At 44.5% G+C, this 21,492-nt stretch overlaps 1 protein-coding gene across 1 annotated transcript in view; it reads left to right on the plus strand.

The window, feature by feature from the left end:
* The first annotated feature begins 1,330 nt into the window (after positions 1-1,330).
* Positions 1,331-21,492, plus strand: part of gfra4b (GDNF family receptor alpha 4b) — a 24,940-nt gene continuing 4,778 nt past the window's right edge. The window contains exons 1-5 of the mRNA XM_061047500.1: positions 1,331-1,620; positions 17,453-17,728; positions 17,862-17,942; positions 20,005-20,350; positions 20,952-21,061. Of these exons, the coding sequence (XP_060903483.1) occupies positions 1,578-1,620; positions 17,453-17,728; positions 17,862-17,942; positions 20,005-20,350; positions 20,952-21,061 (856 nt within the window). The 5' untranslated portion in view covers positions 1,331-1,577. The remainder of the gene's footprint in view (positions 1,621-17,452; positions 17,729-17,861; positions 17,943-20,004; positions 20,351-20,951; positions 21,062-21,492) is intronic.

Genomic DNA, 21,492 nt, shown 5'->3' on the forward strand with positions numbered 1-21,492 from the left:
GGCTGCAGGGACACGCTGCACATCTTAGATTTAGGATCTAATGACACACAAAGAATTCATAAAGACAACCCAAAAGGAGAAGTAAGAAACCTGACGCGAGGACGTGCAGGGCCGGAGTGGGACCTGTACTCAGCCCGGGAGTTTGACTTTAGTTTATCATTTGAGGGGATCCTGTCTGGCCTGGGAACACATTGGGGTCCACCAGGAGGATCACTGCCAGCTCACCTGTGTCATCACCTCCACCTGGAGTGTGTACAGCGAGCTGGATTTAATACTCGCTCTTCTCCGCTCTCCTAATTATCCATCACATCACCTTTTGAACGAACTAACGCAATTAATTAGATTTATGATTTTGATTTACTTTATTACTCCCCGAGGGGAAATTCGGTTAGGGTTAGGTCTGTCTTGGTCCGCACCAGGACTTGAACCGGCAACCCTTCGGTTCCCAACCCAAGTCCTCAAGTTCTCCACATTAGCCACTCTGATGACGTCACGATACCAAATATTTAAACTCCTGATATGATGAAAATCAACAGATATCAACAAACCCGGTCCTCGACCCCAAAGACCCAAGCATGAAGGTGGACTGGAGAACGCGGTCGGACTCCTCATCTCATGATCTAATGGTTCTGTTCTCGTCTTTAGGAACGCTTCACATGGAGCAGCCTGAACACTTTGAGCTAACAGACAGTCTGATATGTCTGATATGATATAAGTCTGTGAGGGACGGAGTGCTGCCATCACGCTGGATTAGTTCAAACCTCTTTGTAAATCCCTTTTGTTTTAGAAGAATTAACCTCATGTCTTTTCTTATCATGATATAACCGCCACACACACAGCCCTTCATCTCTCTCCATCTCTGTCTGCCCCCCCCCCCCCCCCCCCCCCCCTCTCTCTGCCCACCCCCCCTCTCTCTCTCTGCCCACCCCTCCTCTCCAGGTCCTCTCTCTCTCCTTCTCCCGGTTGACAGTGCTTCTTCCCGGCAGCACTCAGAATTTCTTCTCTAGTGGACAAAGTCTCTCTCTCTCTCTCTCTCTCTCTCTACCCCCCTCCCTCTCAGTCCGGGTCCTCTCACTCTCTCTCTCTCTCTCTCTCTACCCCCCTCCCTCTCAGTCCGGGTCCTCTCTCTCTCTCTCTACCACCCCCCCTCCCTCTCAGTCCGGGCCCTCTCTCTTTCTCCCTCTCTCTCTCTCTCTCTCTCTCTCTCTCTACCACCCCCCCTCCCTCTCAGTCCGGGTCCTCTCTCTCTCTCTCTCTCTACCACACCCCCCCCCCCTCTCTCTCTTTCTCTCTCTCTCTCTCTCTCTCTACCACCCCCCCCCCTCTTCAGTCCTGGTCCAGACGATCGGCGCGCAGGACAACTTTCACTCGCGTTATAAGGCATGGCATGCAGCCTCTGAGGAAACGGATGAAAATCTACTGAACATAAAAGAGAAGAAGAATCTACTAAAGATAAAAGACAAGAAGAAGAGACGATTGAAGGATTTTATTTTGTTAATCAACCCACGAGCATGTCGAGATATCACCTTCTGTCCGCGTGGTAACCTGCAGCTGAACGCTTCTCTGAGACCGTCGGGATGGATCTGTGGGGACTCTATCTGTTTCATCTCCTAACTCTGGGTAAGTCATCACTTTACTGACGTCATCACATGTGGGAATAAGACCTGTCCCTCATTTAGAGAAAGTGTTGTTAAAACAAGCCTTTGCTTCACCTTATCGTCATTGAGGAGCACGAATATCCGTTCAGAGATCAGCTGCCAAAACCCGCACGGAGCGCTCCTGTGTGCGTGTTTAAAACCCGCACGGAGCGCCCCTGTGTGCATGTTTAAAACCCGCACGGAGCGCCCGTGTGCGTGGAGCGCTCCTGTGTGCGTGTTTAAAACCCGCACGGAGCGCCCCTGTGTGCGTGTTTAAAACCCGCACGGAGCGCTCCTGTGTGCGTGTTTAAAACCCGCACGGAGCGCCCCTGTGTGCATGTTTAAAACCCGCACGGAGCGCCCGTGTGCGTGGAGCGCTCCTGTGTGCGTGTTTAAAACCCGCACGGAGCGCCCCTGTGTGCGTGTTTAAAACCCGCACGGAGCGCTCCTGTGTGCGTGTTTAAAACCCGCACGGAGCGCCCCTGTGTGCGTGTTTAAAACCCGCACGGAGCGCCCCTGTGTGCGTGTTTAAAACCCGCACGGAGCGCTCCTGTGTGCGTGGAGCGCTCCTGTGTGCGTGTTTAAAACCCGCACGGAGCGCTCCTGTGTGCGGGGAGGAGGATAGTTTTCTCTCAGTCCACCTCCACTCTTCATGTTTCCACATCCTTTATGATCTCTCTGCTTCCTGCTCTGTGATGGAACTAGCAGCTGGAGTGTTGATTTCTCACTCCCTATTGGCTCACCTGTCTTTATATAAACACACCTGCGGTGATTACCCCCCTGATGGGTCAGTCAGCCTCCCTGCTTAACAAAGACCAGGATGTGAATGATATAAATATATAACATCTGCTGCGTTCATTATTAATGAGCTCAGTCAGAGGAACTGACGGAGGAGGTGAAGTCAGTAATCCTGAATCAGACTTTAATGTCGTTTCACCATCGATTCAGAATTATTCACTTTAAATAAACCGAGCGATGTTTACTCCACCTGGAGAGTTTACTCCACCTGGAGAGTTTAGTTTACTCCACCTGGAGAGTTTACTCCACCTGGAGAGTTTAGTTTACTCCACCTGGAGAGTTTAGTTTACTCCACCTGGAGAGTTTACTCCACCTGGAGAGTTTAGTTTACTCCACCTGGAGAGTTTACTCCACCTGGAGAGTTTAGTTTACTCCACCTGGAGAGTTTACTCCACCTGGAGAGTTTAGTTTACTCCACCTGGAGAGTTTACTCCACCTGGAGAGTTTAGTTTACTCCACCTGGAGAGTTTAGTTTACTCCACCTGGAGAGTTTACTCCACCTGGAGAGTTTAGTTTACTCCACCTGGAGAGTTTACTCCACCTGGAGAGTTTACTCCACCTGGAGAGTTTAGTTTACTCCACCTGGAGAGTTTACTCCACCTGGAGAGTTTACTCCACCTGGAGAGTTTAGTTTACTCCACCTGGAGAGTTTACTCCACCTGGAGAGTTTAGTTTACTCCACCTGGAGAGTTTAGTTTACTCCACCTGGAGAGTTTACTCCACCTGGAGAGTTTAGTTTACTCCACCTGGAGAGTTTACTCCACCTGGAGAGTTTACTCCACCTGGAGAGTTTAGTTTACTCCACCTGGAGAGTTTACTCCACCTGGAGAGTTTACTCCACCTGGAGAGTTTAGTTTACTCCACCTGGAGAGTTTAGTCCACCTGGAGAGTTTAGTTTACTCCACCTGGAGAGTTTACTCCACCTGGAGAGTTTACTCCACCTGGAGAGTTTAGTTTACTCCACCTGGAGAGTTTAGTTTACTCCACCTGGAGAGTTTACTCCACCTGAAGAGTTTAGTTTACTCCACCTGGAGAGTTTACTCCACCTGGAGAGTTTAGTTTACTCCACCTGGAGAGTTTACTCCACCTGGAGAGTTTAGTTTACTCCACCTGGAGAGTTTACTCCACCTGGAGAGTTTACTCCACCTGGAGAGTTTAGTTTACTCCACCTGAAGAGTTTAGTTTACTCCACCTGGAGAGTTTAGTCCACCTGGAGAGTTTAGTTTACTCCACCTGGAGAGTTTACTCCACCTGGAGAGTTTACTCCACCTGGAGAGTTTAGTCCACCTGGAGAGTTTAGTTTACTCCACCTGGAGAGTTTAGTTTACTCCACCTGGAGAGTTTACTCCACCTGGAGAGTTTAGTTTACTCCACCTGGAGAGTTTAGTTTCCTCCACCTGGAGAGTTTACTCCACCTGGAGAGTTTAGTTTACTCCACCTGGAGAGTTTAGTTTACTCCACCTGGAGAGTTTAGTCCACCTGAAGAGTTTAGTTTACTCCACCTGGAGAGTTTAGTTTACTCCACCTGGAGAGTTTACTCCACCTGGAGAGTTTAGTTTACTCCACCTGGAGAGTTTAGTTTACTCCACCTGGAGAGTTTAGTTTCCTCAACCTGGAGAGTTTACTCCACCTGGAGAGTTTAGTTTACTCCACCTGGAGAGTTTAGTTTCCTCCACCTGGAGAGTTTAGTCCACCTGAAGAGTTTAGTTTACTCCACCTGGAGAGTTTAGTTTACTCCACCTGGAGAGTTTACTCCACCTGGAGAGTTTAGTTTACTCCACCTGGAGAGTTTAGTTTCCTCCACCTGGAGAGTTTACTCCACCTGGAGAGTTTAGTTTACTCCACCTGGAGAGTTTAGTTTCCTCCACCTGGAGAGTTTACTCCACCTGGAGAGTTTAGTTTACTCCACCTGGAGAGTTTAGTTTACTCCACCTGGAGAGTTTAGTCCACCTGAAGAGTTTAGTTTACTCCACCTGGAGAGTTTAGTTTACTCCACCTGGAGAGTTTACTCCACCTGGAGAGTTTAGTTTACTCCACCTGGAGAGTTTAGTTTACTCCACCAGGAGTATGTTTGTTGTCTTTGTTTTCTTTGTTTGTTGTCTTTGTTTGTTTGTTGTCTTTGTTTTCTTTGTTTGTTGTCTTTGTTGTTTGTTTGTTGTCTTTGTTTTCTTTGTTTGTTGTCTTTGTTGTTTGTTTGTTGTCTTTGTTTTCTTTGTTTGTTGTCTTTGTTTTCTTTGTTTGTTGTCTTTGTTGTTTGTTTGTTGTCTTTGTTGTCGTTTGTTGTCTTTGTTGTTTGTTTGTCTGTTGTCTTTGTTTTCTTTGTTGTTTGTTGTCTTTGTTGTCGTTTGTTGTCTTTGTTGTCGTTTGTTGTTTGTTTGTTGTCCTTTTTGTCTTTGTTGTTTGTTTGTTGTCTTTGTTGTTTGTTGACTTTGTTTGTTGTCTTTGTTGTTTGTTGTCTTTTTTGTTTGTTTGTTGTCTTTGTTGTTTGTTGTCTTTGTTGTTTTTGTTGTTTGTTTGTTTGTTGTCTTTGTTGTTTGCAGGCTGTAAACACGTTTATTTCTCCTGTCAAAGCTGGCTCTCTAGAATGAGTGTGTATGTGACTTCAGGCTTTTAGGTCCAGCCTCAAGTGGACAGTGGACATTGGTTTTGTTTTCCATCAATCAGCTGATTGAGACGAAGCTCTGAGACGTCAGAGGTTTGAAGTGTCGACATTCAACATGTTGTAAAGAAGGGAATCAGTCAACACTTAATGCATCCTGAACTTGTTCAGATAGCTTGGTGTCCTGTAGCATCAATGCTGCTTCTCAGACAGGAAACCAACCACACTGAAGGATACCAGGTTTCCATCCTATCAGTGTCAATGTGAGCGTCACTGAGTATCTGGCAGAGCCGAGGTTAAAAGCTTTTCAGACTGAATGGCTGTTCATTCCTTCCTGTGGGCTGCCTCTGTTCTGCAGCCTTCATCAAAGCGCTTCAAATGTCTTATGTGTTTCATTAGAGAGGTTTTTTAATGTGCTGCTGAGCGGGAACATTTCTTCTGATGTCAGTCAGTGTGACGGCTCTGACCTTAAATGTGACAGTGTTCAACTTTTCACATATTCATCTGCCTATAGTATCAGACAATCAGAACTGAGCTGAGTTAAGCAGTGACGGGGGGGGGGGGGGGGGGGGGGTCAACAAGGTGAGGTGATGCATGAGTCTGAGTTTAAAGGCGTCTTCCATTATTATAGCGGAGCGACTTCTCTCTCATTAAATCTTGATTCTACGTGTTTACATTTACAGATTTATGTGACTGAACAAAATGACCACCAACAAGCAGAGAGGACGGACAGAGAACGAACCAATGTTATATTTTTATCAATCAATCAATAAATCAATCAATCAATCAATCTTTATTTGTACAGCGCCAACTCACAATTCTTGGTACCACGAGCAGGCCTGATAACTGAAGGCTCTACCTCCCATAGTACATTTAGAGACTGTAGGTACCACGAGCAGGTCTGATAACTGAAGGCTCTACCTCCCATAGTACATTTAGAGACTGTAGGTACCACGAGCAGGCCTGATAACTGAAGACTCTACCTCCCATAGTACATTTAGAGACTGTAGGTACCACGAGCAGACCTGATAACTGAAGGCTCTACATCCCATAGTACATTTAGAGACTGTAGGTACCACGAGCAGGCCTGATAACTGAAGGCTCTACATCCCATAGTACATTTAGAGACCGTAGGTACCACGAGCAGGCCTGATAACTGAAGGCTCTACCTCCCATAGAACATTTAGAGACATTAGGTACCACGAGCAGGCCTGATAACTGAAGGCTCTACCTCCCATAGAAAATTTAGAGACATTAGGTACCACGAGCAGACCTGATAACTGAAGGCTCTACATCCCATAGTACATTTAGAGACTGTAGGTACCACGAGCAGGCCTGATAACTGAAGGCTCTACCTCCCATAGAACATTTAGAGACCGTAGGTACCACGAGCAGGCCTGATAACTGAAGGCTCTACCTCCCATAGTACATTTAGAGACCGTAGGTACCACGAGCAGGCCTGATAACTGAAGGCTCTACATCCCATAGTACATTTAGAGACTGTAGGTACCACGAGCAGGCCTGATAACTGAAGGCTCTACCTCCCATAGTACATTTAGAGACTGTACCACGAGCAGGCCTGATAACTGAAGGCTCTACCTCCCATATTACATTTAGAGACTGTAGGTACCACGAGCAGGCCTGATAACTGAAGGCTCTACCTCCCATAGTACATTTAGAGACTGTAGGTACCACGAGCAGGCCTGATAACTGAAGGCTCTACCTCCCATAGTACATTTAGAGACTGTAGGTACCACGAGCAGGTCTGATAACTGAAGGTTCTACCTCCCATAGTACATTTAGAGACTGTAGGGACCACGAGCAGGCCTGATAACTGAAGGCTCTACCTCCCCTGCAGTATCCTCTTTCATAACGCCACCCCTCCCCGTCACAATACTCCCATCAGTTTTCATTTTTCCAGTCAGTGTCTGAGATCTGGACTCTGATTCTCTGCTGAGTGTAAGAAGATCCTCTTTAATACTCTGGTGGGTTTCATCCAGCAGAGAGACGAGGAGGCAACAAAGCGACTGCCCCTCCTGAGAAAGACTAAAGTAGTGGTCTTCACCCTCACTCAACAGACGGAGATGGGGTCCCTTAAATATGCACAGCCTTCTGTTTAAGATCGCTATTGATCTGCAGGATTAGATATGGAAGGTGAAAATGATACAGTAATCGTGTACGCTGCTCCCCCCCCCACTCCATTAGACATGTTAGGAAAGGCAGAAAAGGCTCTGAGGATGTACGGTGGCCTCTAAGGGCCAAACAGAGGCTCATTAACTCAGAGTCTGTTGGTGGCCCCATCTTAATACCATTTCAAATGGAGGACTGCAGCTCCACTTCCTGCTGCAACAAAAGGTCAAAGGAAAGGTTTTTCATCCTCCCTATACAAGTTTTCTGGGTTTGAAATGAATGTTTTCATTACTCTGTCCTTGAGTTCATCTTGAACTCTGATTAAAATAGTGACATATCTGATTCCTCTTTGAATCGCTGGCTTTAATAACCAGGAAGTGAAGAAACAGTCATCAGCTCTATTTTTGACCTTCATAACGATGAATGATAACTGATCGTATTTGTTCTGATTTCCCCCAAACAGACAGACAGACACACAGACACACAGACACACAGACAGACAGACTGTAACACACACACACACACACACACACACACACACACACACACACACACACACTGAAACATACACACATGCACAAACAGACAGGATCCTGTGGACATGATGGACAAAGTGAGGGGGGGTGGCTGTCCACCGTGCACGCTGCTGAGCTGGTGGGGGTTCAGTGCCTTGCTCAAGGGCACCTTGGCAGTACTCAGGAAGTGACCTGGCACCTCTCCAGCTACCATACCAACCTCCATATTTTGGTCCGCACCGGGACTTGAACGGGCGACCCGACCGGGCCGAGCTGACTCTCAGATGATTGATGCTTCAGCTCTGCTGTTCCCAACACAGGTTCCAGGTTTCCTGACAGACAGGATGAATGAGATCACTTCTTCTGGATATCTGTTGCCGTCCACATGCTCTATACGCAGCAGTATTACCATTATTAAATTGAAATAAGAGCAGCCTCAAATGTTATATCATTTAATGACTCTTTCATTGTTTGTTTACATGCACAGGCGAGTGAGTTACGCTGCATTTCAGCCAGTAAATGGGATCGTTTCTTATCTGCGTTTCCAGACTACAGCATATAGAGGCTGAGCTATGGCAGCGCATCGTTTCCAATGAAATGTATTCTAAAGCTGTATGCCTTGGAGGGGCTCTTCACTTAATCAAATCAGTGGAATCAGTTTGTGGCCTCGTCTTAGCCACAATAAAAAGGAAGGACTGGAAATGGTTGTTTGAGCCTTATAAATTAAATTATTGTCTTCCCTTATGAGCCTCAGAGTCTCTGCACTAACTGAGTCTAAGCCTCAGAGTCTCTACACTAACTGAGTCTAAGCCTCTGAGTCTTTACACTAACTGAGTATAAGCCTCAGAGTCTCTACACTAACTGAGCATAAGCCTCAGAGTCTCTACACTAACTGAGTCTAAGCCTCAGAGTCTCTACACTAACTGAGTCTAAGCCTCAGAGTCTCTACACTAACTGAGTCTAAGCCTCAGAGTCTTTACACTAACTGAGTCTAAGCCTCAGAGTCTCTACACTAACTGAGTCTAAGCCTCTGAGTCTTTACACTAACTGAGTCTAAGCCTCAGAGTCTCTACACTAACTGAGTCTAAGCCTCTGAGTCTCTACACTAACTGAGTCTAAGCTTCTGAGTCTTTACACTAACTGAGTCTAAGCCTCAGAGTCTCTACACTAACTGAGTCTAAGCCTCAGAGTCTTTACACTAACTGAGTCTAAGCCTCAGAGTCTCTACACTAACTGAGTCTAAGCCTCAGAGTCTCTACACTAACTGAGTCTAAGCCTCAGAGTCTTTACACTAACTGAGTCTAAGCCTCAGAGTCTCTACACTAACTGAGTCTAAGCCTCTGAGTCTCTACACCAACTGAGTATAAGCCTCAGAGTCTCTACACTAACTGAGTATAAGCCTCAGAGTCTCTACACTAACTGAGTATAAGCCTCAGAGTCTCTACACTAACTGAGTCTAAGCCTCTGAGTCTCTACACCAACTGAGTATAAGCCTCAGAGTCTCTACACTAACTGAGTATAAGCCTCAGAGTCTCTACACTAACTGAGTATAAGCCTCTGAGTCTCTACACTAACTGAGTCTAAGCCTCTGAGTCTTTACACTAACTGAGTCTAAGCCTCAGAGTCTCTACACTAACTGAGTCTAAGCCTCAGAGTCTTTACACTAACTGAGTCTAAGCCTCAGAGTCTCTACACTAACTGAGTCTAAGCCTCAGAGTCTCTACACTAACTGAGTCTAAGCCTCAGAGTCTTTACACTAACTGAGTCTAAGCCTCAGAGTCTCTACACTAACTGAGTCTAAGCCTCTGAGTCTCTACACCAACTGAGTATAAGCCTCAGAGTCTCTGCACTAACTGAGTATAAGCCTCAGAGTCTCTACACTAACTGAGTCTAAGCCTCAGAGTCTCTACACTAACTGAGTCTAAGCCTCTGAGTCTCTACACCAACTTAGTATAAGCCTCAGAGTCTCTACACTAACTGAGTATAAGCCTCAGAGTCTCTACACCAACTGAGTATAAGCCTCAGAGTCTCTACACTAACTGAGTATAAGCCTCAGAGTCTCTACACTAACTGAGTCTAAGCCTCTGAGTCTCTACACCAACTTAGTATAAGCCTCAGAGTCTCTACACTAACTGAGTATAAGCCTCAGAGTCTCTACACTAACTGAGTCTAAGCCTCAGAGTCTCTACACTAACTGAGTCTAAGCCTCAGAGTCTTTACACTAACTGAGTCTAAGCCTCAGAGTCTCTACACTAACTGAGTATAAGCCTCAGAGTCTCTACACTAACTGAGTATAAGCCTCAGAGTCTCTACACTAACTGAGTCTAAGCCTCTGAGTCTCTACACCAACTTAGTATAAGCCTCAGAGTCTCTACACTAACTGAGTATAAGCCTCAGAGTCTCTACACTAACTGAGTATAAGCCTCTGAGTCTCTACACTAACTGAGTCTAAGCCTCAGAGTCTCTACACTAACTGAGTCTAAGCCTCAGAGTCTTTACACTAACTGAGTCTAAGCCTCAGAGTCTCTACACTAACTGAGTCTAAGCCTCAGAGTCTCTACACTAACTGAGTCTAAGCCTCAGAGTCTTTACACTAACTGAGTCTAAGCCTCAGAGTCTCTACACTAACTGAGTCTAAGCCTCTGAGTCTCTACACCAACTGAGTATAAGCCTCAGAGTCTCTACACTAACTGAGTATAAGCCTCAGAGTCTCTACACTAACTGAGTATAAGCCTCAGAGTCTCTACACTAACTGAGTCTAAGCCTCTGAGTCTCTACACCAACTTAGTATAAGCCTCAGAGTCTCTACACTAACTGAGTATAAGCCTCAGAGTCTCTACACTAACTGAGTATAAGCCTCAGAGAGCTTTAAAGAGAGCCAATCAAAGCAGGAAGTCGGGCGACCTCGTTAGAAGTTGGTCGGGGTAGATGGACGGGTCTTGTGGAGGATCAGGACTTTAACAAAGGGACAGAAAATGTCAGTGTCCAATGCCGATGATTCATGTCGTCAGTGAAAACTGTTTGAAACTGAAACTTCAAACATGCTGCACAGCACAGTGTGACAGAGATTCCTGTCATTCTACATTAACTTTTCATCTTTTATTAAGGGGGGGGGGGGGGGGGGGGAGCAGGGTTAGTTTAGGGTTAGGGATGATCCGTGTTAGTAACCCATGAATGAAGAACTACAACCTGACTTAACCTAACCCCCCTGACCCCCCCTGACCCCCGGCTTCTTTTCCACAATGCAGTTTTCAATCACTTCCTGACTTGTTGGCAAATCTCTTTTTTCCATTGGTCATATATTGATATATACATTATTATATAATATATATTTATGTTGTCTGTAGAGTTACTCTCCAGAGAAATGATGAACGCCATCATTTAGTAGAATGGGTGTTTAAATAACTTCTGTCTGTAGTTTGGTGAAAGAGAAACAGGACACACGTGGAGTCAAGCTTTAGAGTTTGGACACAACGTCCTGCACTCAGCCAACAGTCATGTCTAACCCCCTCCCCCCCTCCGCTCCAACATTAACCCCCGAGTGTCCAACGCTGAGCAGCAGCAATGATTCATTACAGACTGAATATTTTATCTTCCACAGTCGCTGATCGTCCTTTAGTGTCAGATTCAAAAGTCTCCTTTGATTGGCTCTAGACTGAAATAATGTGAAGCAGCTTATACGTGTGATGAGTGACCATCTTTACTGGGGCCGCTCTGGTTTACTGTAATATAATATATAATGTTCCCCCAAGCTTCCTGCTGAGCTCATTCATCAGCTCGTGTTCTTCTGTGTCACCTTGTAATGTGACGATGACAGAAGTTGGACCACTGTTAGCGGAAAGGGAACACGCCATTACCAAAGCAGCAGACAGGAACTGGCTGGAGGGCACCTGTCTGCAGGAGCTGCAGTGGATTTACAACATCTGCTCCATGCAGGAAAGGACGCCACCTCAGCTCACTGTTAGTCAGACACAAAGAACCATGCAGCAAAGAAACTGAAATACTGCGCAGAGAAACTCCTCCTCAAACTTTGAGCTCACATCAGACATTAAGGAAACATGCAGCAGCCAGTATGTCCTCCTTCTAACTTTAGATTCTGATCCTGAATGCTCTGGATTTGTTTGGACCAGAGAAGGTAGTTGGTTTTAAGGCGACCCCCACACAGCCGTTTTGGACGCCCCTCGGTTTGTCAGATATGAGAGCAGTTATCAGGTCAACAGGTGTTGCAGCGATGGAAGCGGGCAAGAGAAGTGGTTCAGATAGAAGTGATTGTACCCGACCTAAAAAGCCTCTGCATGTTTCTAATAAGCTCCACGAGCAGAAACGTGCTCAAACTAGGATCAATATTGGAGATGCTTTTGAAAAATGGAGAGAGGTTAGAACACAGAAAGGTTTACAGACCCATGCAGAGCTGGATAAACACTGAAGCTTCAGAGTCCACCACATGGTGACCTGAGTGAGCATGGAGCTAACCCTCATGTCGCCTCATGTCAAGTGTTCATCCCTCGCTGTGTGTGTGTATACGTTATATTTATTCTGACCTCTGCACATCACCTGACTGTACATCACTAACAGTGTGATGTCAGTGTGGCCGACAGCTCTGACGGTGACCAATAGGACCTTGCGGTTTAGATCTTGCAGGAATGACTTTCACTTTTCACAAGTCACATTGGACAGACGATGAAGCAGAAGTTAAAGAAGAGTTTACTTGTTAGTCTCTATCCAGGCAGAGTCTTTTAGTGATTCTCCAGCCTGTGTTGACTGAAGACCTAACCCTAACCCCCCTTTTGGTGTCCAGGCGTCGCCTTTTGGGGTCTGACCCCACTGCGACCTTTAAAACAGGGAGCCTGTAACTGAGCTACAGCAGGTCACTGTTCTGGTCCCACGGGGGCCCTGGTGACTGACAGAGTCCTCTGCTCTGGGATGTACCTTAACAACATCTGGTCATGCTGACACACATTTCACTTTCTGTCATCTTAATGTCGATCTCTGTTGCAACGTTCTTTTAATGGCGTGGTTTCAGACGCCACTTAAAGATATCTGAGGCAAACAGAGACACAAAATCAAATCCTTCCAAAACCGATGTTGATGCCTGGACTTGTAACCGGGGTCTCCCCCACAGAATGGACCGCATGTTGTTATCATCATGGTGTCAAACAGATGAACTGCTGCAGTGTCAGATAAACATGGAGAGTTTAAGGAGTGCTTGTAAATGTGAAGACAGTTCAGTCTGCAGTTATCATGCAGGTATCTGTACCTGTAACTAAACCTTAGTCCTATCGTCCTGCAGACCAAACAAAGTCCTGACAGCTTTCACTAAACGGGTACATTCTGGTCATCTCAAGTTCTCTTCAGATATCTGTTTTTGATGATTCGTTTCATTTGTTTTCTCCAGATAACAAAGCTTATAATAACAACATGATTTACTGGTGATCTAGAAAACAGAGAGTAGTCACCACATGCCATTCTGCCATTGGCCACACTAGTGAGATCAGTTAAACTAGTTTCTGTTTGTGTTTCTGCACCTCTGAGGTCATATAGGTCGAGATCTGGAGAAAACAATCAGAATCGACACGTTACCACAGGAGGAAAACAGAGTTTTTGTTCAGGGCTTCTGAGATATCAGCCAACCGTGCTTCATTGAGGCTATGCGACACGTTGAAGTAATCTACAGCTAGAACAGACAGCCGTTTCACATCACCAGTGTAGTGTGCATCTGGATCCATAAAATTAAAAAACATGGCAAAAAGCCCCCTGATTTATTGCCTTAAAAAACAAGCAAAGGAAATGACAACGAAGGCAATCAGCTGAAAAGGCGGCTCTGAAGATTCATGTCTTTGCTGACACCAGACTGGGGGCATGCTGGGAGAGGCACAGAACAACCCCATCAGGGAAAGTGCCTGTCAGTCAATGTATTGGAATGTTTGGCCCGCCCCCCCTCCTGTAATGACTCTTGAGTGACAGCCACAGCTGGCAGGTATTATGGCCTTGCCACAACATCAGACCCGAGAGGAGGTTGACACTAAATCACTTTGTTAAAGCAGCGCTGCCACTGTTCCTCTAACATTCCTCTGAGTGCACAGAAACTGTTGTTCTACTTGTTTCAGTATTTGAGCACCGTCCAGTCACACCTTCCTGCTTAAAACATCCAGCCACCAAATGTTTGTCTCATTCAGGAGATGTGTGCCAGTCTGAAGCACGTTCCATTGATTGAGTTGATTTAAATCATACTTTTAGAGAAGAGAACTGATTCTACTACTCAGCTTTGTAACTCAAACGCTCTGACATGAGCTGGGCTGCAGACGTCTCCATTAAATGTCTGCGTAAACATTAGAAACATCATCATTTCTCTTTTAGTCTTATCTTGGTTTTTATCCACAAATCAACGGAACAACACCTTCCATGAACAATTTTTAGTTCAGTGGTATTTAGCACTTTTGATTCTGTAGGTATGTCTAATGAGGGGGGCTGTGATTGGATGACAGGTGACACTTCATGGATGCGGCTAAACACTGAAGCTTCAGATGGCATCTTTGAAGCTAAATCAGCTGTTGGCTCTCCACACTCTTGTGTTTTGACGTCTTCCATAGAGTGTGGCTACGGAGCTGACTTTGCTTTTTTTATGAATGCAGATGGATGTTTTTCTGTCTCATGTCCCGGGTTTTTAAGGAGAGACATCAAAAAGTCTTCAGAAGGATCTGCAGAGACACTGCACATTGCCAAACAGCCGATGTTTGGCAGTAAACATTGGCCGGGCTGTTTGCTGCACAGTGTGGCTGCGAGCATTAAAACTATGAAGATCATTTACAAATGTAAAGAGCGCTGAAACGAAGACACACATGAAGTGCACCGACACATTATCATCTACCGCCCGCCTCACTGGGCTGAAGACACACAAACATTACAGCTTCATTAAGTTTGATTTTCCATTTGATCTCTCCTGAAGTGGACCATTAAGTCGGAGCGCGAGGGTAACTGATCAGCCAATCAGCTGGTGATTTATGTGGCAGGAACCTGAGGACTTCACTGAGCCTGTGAACACATTGATTACTGACATGGTTAATTGGCTGAGCCCACTGGTTCATTGAGACAGGCTCATTGGAAATGTCCAATCAAACAGCTCATTTGCATTCATGATGTATGGAGTCTCTTCCAGCTCTTGCCCAGGCAGCACAATGTGACACACACATAGCAGGAAAGGCCCGGGATCTCTGCCGTCAATTTACAACTGACCATCTGGCCTTCCAGGGCGTTGGCGTTGGTTTTGATGTCTCTTTGTATCCACATTTCTGTTTTGGGTGCACTTAGCTAACGTGTGCTGAATAGTGTATGAGCGTGTGGATAACTCCTGATGTGAGCGAGGCGCTCTTCAGCTGAGCGCTCTGAACTCAGATCCAGCTTCGTTTAATGGATTAAACCGTGTTGACAGAAAGTCAAAAGTGTTCTTTCTCTTCTCCTTAAGGGAGAGTGTGTCAGTGTGATTTAGAGATCAGAACAGAAGCTGAGATATCTGAAGTGTCTGCAGATTAAAGAAGCATGAAATTGAAAAATGTGGAGGTGGTATGAATGCACCGTGTCGTCTTATTGGTCTAGTCATGCTCAGGAATACATCTGAATAACCTGTGAGCACAGTCCTTAAACCAAACATGTTTCATATTGGAGAGAAAGGAATCCTGTGGAGCCACAGCAACACTTCAATGGACACAAACATTGTGAACAACATGCTGCATGAAACCAGCCCTGATGGCTGCTCAGGATACTGCTCTCTGGCAGCAGTACAATAACACCACAGGTGGTTCCCCCGAACGACAACTGAAAGGATGAGTGGCAGGTTTTTTTTTTTTAACAATCCACCTCCACCTAACTCCACAAAGTCTTTATTGGATGTTGAGCTCCATGACAAAAGGAAATGTTACGCTGCTTAATTTCTACACTTCAAACATACTGACGTGTAAAATCAGGGTTATGTAAAAGCTATTGCTGCATGACAGGTCGATAAAATGTCCGTTACACGAGAAAATATGTTTTTATTAAAGTTAGCTGCTGAAGCAGAAATCTGTTCAGGGACACTGAGAGCAGCTGCAGAACACTTTCTGTTAATATGACTGAAAACCGATCGATCAGTGACAATCTGATGACTGAGATGTAAGATCATTAATGAACATCTTCGTTTGGTCCCTGCTACATCATCTGACTGTTTGGTCCTGTAATCTGGGGGGGGATTTTCTGTCATACGGTGTTCTACCTGTCATTTCCATTTTCTGAGAGGCTATCTCTGGATCAGTCACAATATGTGTGTTAGCTTTAGCTTGTGCTAACATCAGAATACTTTTACACAGAGAGATTTTATTTATATTTCTCAGATGAAAGACGTCACATCTGTGCACAAACTCACTTTGCTGTTGATTTCACCATTTTCTGATCCCGGTTTCTGCCTGTTCTACATGAGTCTGGTTCTGATCCAGGTTTCTGTCTGTTCATCATGAGTTTGGTTCTGATCCAGGTTTCTGCCTGTTCTACATGAGTCTGGTTCTGATCCAGGTTTCTGTCTGTTCAACATGAGTCTGGTTCTGAGCCAGGTTTCTGTCTGTTCAACATGAGTCTGATTCCGCTACAGAAAAGCAGGAAGTCCAACTATCAGAAACTTTTAACTGAAAATGAACCTTTTCCATTCTTTCACAATAAAAATAATTACACATTGTGCCGTCAGAGTCCGTCAGAGTCCCTCAGAGTCCGTCAGAGTCCATCAGAGTCTACCAGAGTCCATCAGAGTCCGTCAGAGTCCATCAGAGTCCGCCAGAGTCCATCAAAGTCCATCAGAGTCCATCAGAGTCATATCAGAGTCCATCAGAGTCCGCCAGAGTCCGCCAGAGTCCGTCAGAGTCCGTCAGAGTCCATCAGAGTCTACCAGAGTCCATCAGAGTCCGTCAGAGTCCATCAGAGTCCATCAGAGTCCGTCAGAGTCCGTCAGAGTCCGTCAGAGTCATATCAGAGACAACTCAATATATGAACACATTACTCACTTACAATGTGTCATAAGAAGAAGAATATATGAACGAGTCAGCCTTCAGGCCATTAGGGTTAGGTTGGGGTTAGGGGTTCTTCTGGAGTCTTCAGGGCAAGATGTGAGAGATTTAGTCACAACAAAGAAAGTTCTCCTCTAATTATCTGAACGGAGTGACGATCAGTCCTAAAGGGTTAATGTGACAAAACAAATCAAATCAAAGAAATGTCATCGATGAATAGTCAGGGATCAACCAAAGTCAGGAGTCCTCATTTGGACCAGGAATACCTGCAAAGATGGTCCATAGCATGGCGGCTAACACCAGTAAACGTTTTAGAAACATTGGTTGGTTGATTAAGCGGTAGTAGTGAATATCAGCATATCTGAGATCCAGTTATAAGAAGACAGATTAGGACAGCCTTTATTCAGTACAGCAGCTCATTATCAATGTCACTTTGACGGTGGATTAATACAAAAGTTTTTATGTATTTAATAGAAACTGGACTGTAACAAAGACAAACAAACTACTTTGAGCATCTCTTCACGTTTCCACAAACCAAAGACTTTGCATTATGTTCATCTGTAGGTTTATATATCAGTAAGAACAGATCCTGCTGATCGTTTCCTTTAAGACTGAGTGGTACTGTAACTGTATCGATCATAGACTGCTGCACACAGTCAATCACACAAAGTGTCTCTGGTGTGTTCTCATCAAACATGCTCCGTCTCCTCATCCGTCTCTTCTCTGTTCTTATTGGATCTCTCACAGCTCTGTTAGAGGTGATCCAGGCCGGGAGAGACTGCTTGCTGGCCGGAGACTCATGCTCGGGTGATGAGACTTGCAGTCCACGTCTGCGGACTTTGCGGCAGTGTGTGGCGGGTAATGGCAGCGTGAAGCTGGGTCCTGGTGCCAGGAGTCAGTGTGCCAATGCAGTGTCAGCCCTGCTGTCCAGCCCCTTACAAGGCTGCCAGTGCAAACGAGGCATGAAGAAAGAGAAGAACTGCCTCAGCATCTACTGGAGCCTTCATCAGTCCATCATGCACGGTCAGCTTTCATTTTCATAATATTCATCAGTCCCATCTTTGTTTTAATAATGCATGTAGCTCAAGAAGCAGAGCTTGTTCAGACTAATAAATAAATATGTAGACTCATGAACTGGGACATGTTTTATTCTCAGGACTGAACCTGGTGGAGAGTTTTCCCTATGAGCCTGTACACAGGGAGTACGACTACGTCCGCTTGGCCTCTATAGCAGCTGGTAAGTTCCCTGACCTTCATTAGATTTCACCCTCTGAACAGGTTTTGTTCTGCCAGAAATACAAGACCAGAACCAGCAGAGGTCCCCAAACACGCTTATACAAGTAGGCCCTTTCATCAAAACAGAACTCCAGCTTCAAGGATTTCTTTAAAAATTATTAGAAGACTCCTTTGTCTGGATTTAAGACCTCTTCACACAGGATTAGTATAACCTGGGGACCTCTGATCATTTGAAATAACTGAGGAGGACGTCTGTGGTTTTAATCCAGTGAGTATCGTACATGTTTTTTATTAGTTGAGTAAAAATTACAAATGTAATCACGGCCAAATCAGCATCTGTCATTTGGGGTGCTTTTTGTTTCTGCGGCTGAAAAAGTGAGCATATTCAGTATGCTCACTGTTTGGTTGTTTGTAGAAATGTATGTGTAAGTGTAAAGGATATGGATATTGACTTGTGTAAATCAGTGTACTTCTTGTGATGAAAGATACAATATCTGTTCATAAAGACTGAACAGATATTAGTCACTTCATATCTGTTCACCATATATCACTAATATCTGTTCACCATATATCACTAATATCTTTTCACTCTGCATCACTAATATCTGTTCACTATGTATCACTAATATCTCTTCACCATATATCACTAATATCTGTTCACTCTGCATCACTAATATCTGTTCACTCTGTATCTGTTCACTCTGTATTACTAATATCTCTTCACCCTGTATCACTAATATCTGTTCACTAATATATCACCAATATCTGTTCACTCTGTATCACTAATATCTCTTCACTCTTCATCACTTATATCTGTTCACTAATGTATCACTAATATCTGTTCACTCTGTGTCACTATTATCTGTTCACTCTGTATCACTAATAAATGTTCACTAATGTATCACTAATATCTGTTCACAAATGTATCACTAATATCTGTCCACTATGTATCACTAATGTCTGTTCACTCTGTATCACTAATATCTGTTCTCTCTGTATCACTAATATCACTAATATCTGTTCACTCTATATCACTAATATCTGTTCACTCTTTATCACTTATATCTGTTCACTATGTATCACTAATATCGGTTCACCCTGTATCACTAATATCTGTTCAATAATGTATCACTAATATCTGTTCACTCTGTATCACTAATGTCTGTTCACTGTTTATCACTAATATCTGTTCACTCTGTCACTAATATCTGTTCACTCTGTATTACTAATATCTCTTCACCCTGTATCACTAATATCTGTTCACTAATATATCACTAATATCTGTTCACTCTGTATCACTAATATCTCTTCACTCTTCATCACTTATATCTGTTCACTAATGTATCACTAATATCTGTTCACTCTGTCACTATTATCTGTTCACTCTGTATCACTAATAAATGTTCACTAATGTATCACTAATATCTGTTCACAAATGTATCACTAATATCTGTCCACTATGTATCACTAATGTCTGTTCACTCTGTATCACTAATATCTGTTCTCTCTGTATCACTAATATCACTAATATCTGTTCACTCTGTATCACTAATATCTGTTCACTCTTTATCACTTATATCTGTTCACTATGTATCACTAATATCGGTTCACCCTGTATCACTAATATATGTTCAATAATGTATCACTAATATCTGTTCACTCTGTATCACTAATGTCTGTTCACTGTTTATCACTAATATCTGTTCACTCTGTGTCACTAATATCTGTTCACTCGGTATCACCAATATCTCGTCACCATATATCACTAATATCTGTTCACTCTATCACTAATATCTGTTCACTCTGTATCACTAATATCTGTTCAATAATGTATCACTAATATCAGTTCACTCTGTATCACTAATATCTGTTCACTCTATCACTAATATCAGTTCACTCTATCACTAATATCTGTTCACTCTATCACTAATATCAGTTCACTCTGTATCACTAATATCTGTTCAATAATGTATCACTAATATCAGTTCACTCTGTATCACTAATATCTGTTCACTCTGTATCACTAACATCTTGCTTTTCTCTGCCCCCCCTTCCTCCCACAGAGTCCGATGTTGGCATGACGACAGTGAACCGCTGCCTGGATGCAGCGAAGGCCTGCAATGTGGACGACGTGTGCCAAAAGCTCCGCACAGAGTACGTCTCGGCCTGCATCAAACCCACCGCCAAGTCGGGGCTGTGCAACCGGCCTAAATGCAACAAAGCGCTGCGCAGGTTCTTTGACCGCGTCCCCGCTGATTACACACACGAACTGCTCTTCTGCCCGTGTACAGACACGGCGTGTGCAGAGCGTCGCCGGCAGACGATTGTACCCAGCTGCTCTTATGAAAGCGGAGACAAACCAAACTGCATCACACAGATGGGGATCTGCAATGCTGACTATGTGTGCAGGTAAGACATATGAAAGTTACTGCTCATACATTTGGTCTCTTATGCACACACTAACATATTGTTATGAAGTTCAGGTTTAATGACCCCTCTTTCTTAAAGTAGACCATATCTGCATCACTCCCAGGTTAGCTGAGTCTCTTTGTGTAAACTCAACTCACATACCGTGCTCCCAAGTTGTTCTTTGTTATAAATTAAATGTATTATTATGTCCTATGGATATATGGCCATCCAATCAATGGATCGGCTTGCTGTGTTACCCTGAAGTTTCCCACTACATCTGGTTAGAAGACCCCACAGAGCCTATTGGAATAACACATGAAATACTGAGCTCAGATAAAGAAGCCGACGGATCAGAGCTACCTCTGGTCATTATTTTTCAGAGCTCCATTACACTCTGAGGGCATTCTTAATGATCCCAGGTCTGAGGGATGAAATATATGACTATCACTTTCACATTACAGTCCAATGCGTCCAGTCCTCACCACGGGCAGCGATAGATCTCCATGTCTGAGGGGGAAACTCTTAATTAAAGAAAAACTTACATCAGAGAGGAGAGATCCAAAAGAATGAGCTAACTACTTTACTAACTGCTGTTTCTCAGGTCTCGTCTCGCTCAGTTTCAGTACGACTGTGAACCGTCTGAAACATCTGCCAACGGCTGCAGCCGCAGAGACCATGGAGCCTGTCTCCTCGCCTACACGGGGCTCATAGGTATGTGCACACCTGACAAGTAACACAGACAGGAGAGAGATTCCCCCCCATGGAGTCCAGACACTGGTGGTGGTGAAGCTGATGACTTGATGAGACCAGATGGGATAAGAAATGATGGATAAGGATTCTGCGAGATGGCGGTGTAGGGGAGGTGGAGGGGTGCACGAACCTTCAGCATGAAGGGACTAAGGGAGAGAAAGAATCATATTTAAAAGGGGAGCAGAACGATGATAAGTTGAAAATAAGGGTGGAACACCATGCCATTGGTTAGGTGAGTACCGCTGACAAGACAGCTGATTAACCAATGACAGCCCCCAGAAAATGACAGCTCAAGAATGACAGCTCAAGAATGACAGCGGAAACGAGAGTAAGCGTGCAAAAAAGATGAATGAGAAAGACCCGATTGTGAAGGCAGTTATATAGTCTTCCTT

This window comes from Labrus mixtus, chromosome 10 (assembly GCF_963584025.1).
Source record: "Labrus mixtus chromosome 10, fLabMix1.1, whole genome shotgun sequence".
Lineage (NCBI taxonomy): Eukaryota > Metazoa > Chordata > Actinopteri > Labriformes > Labridae > Labrus > Labrus mixtus.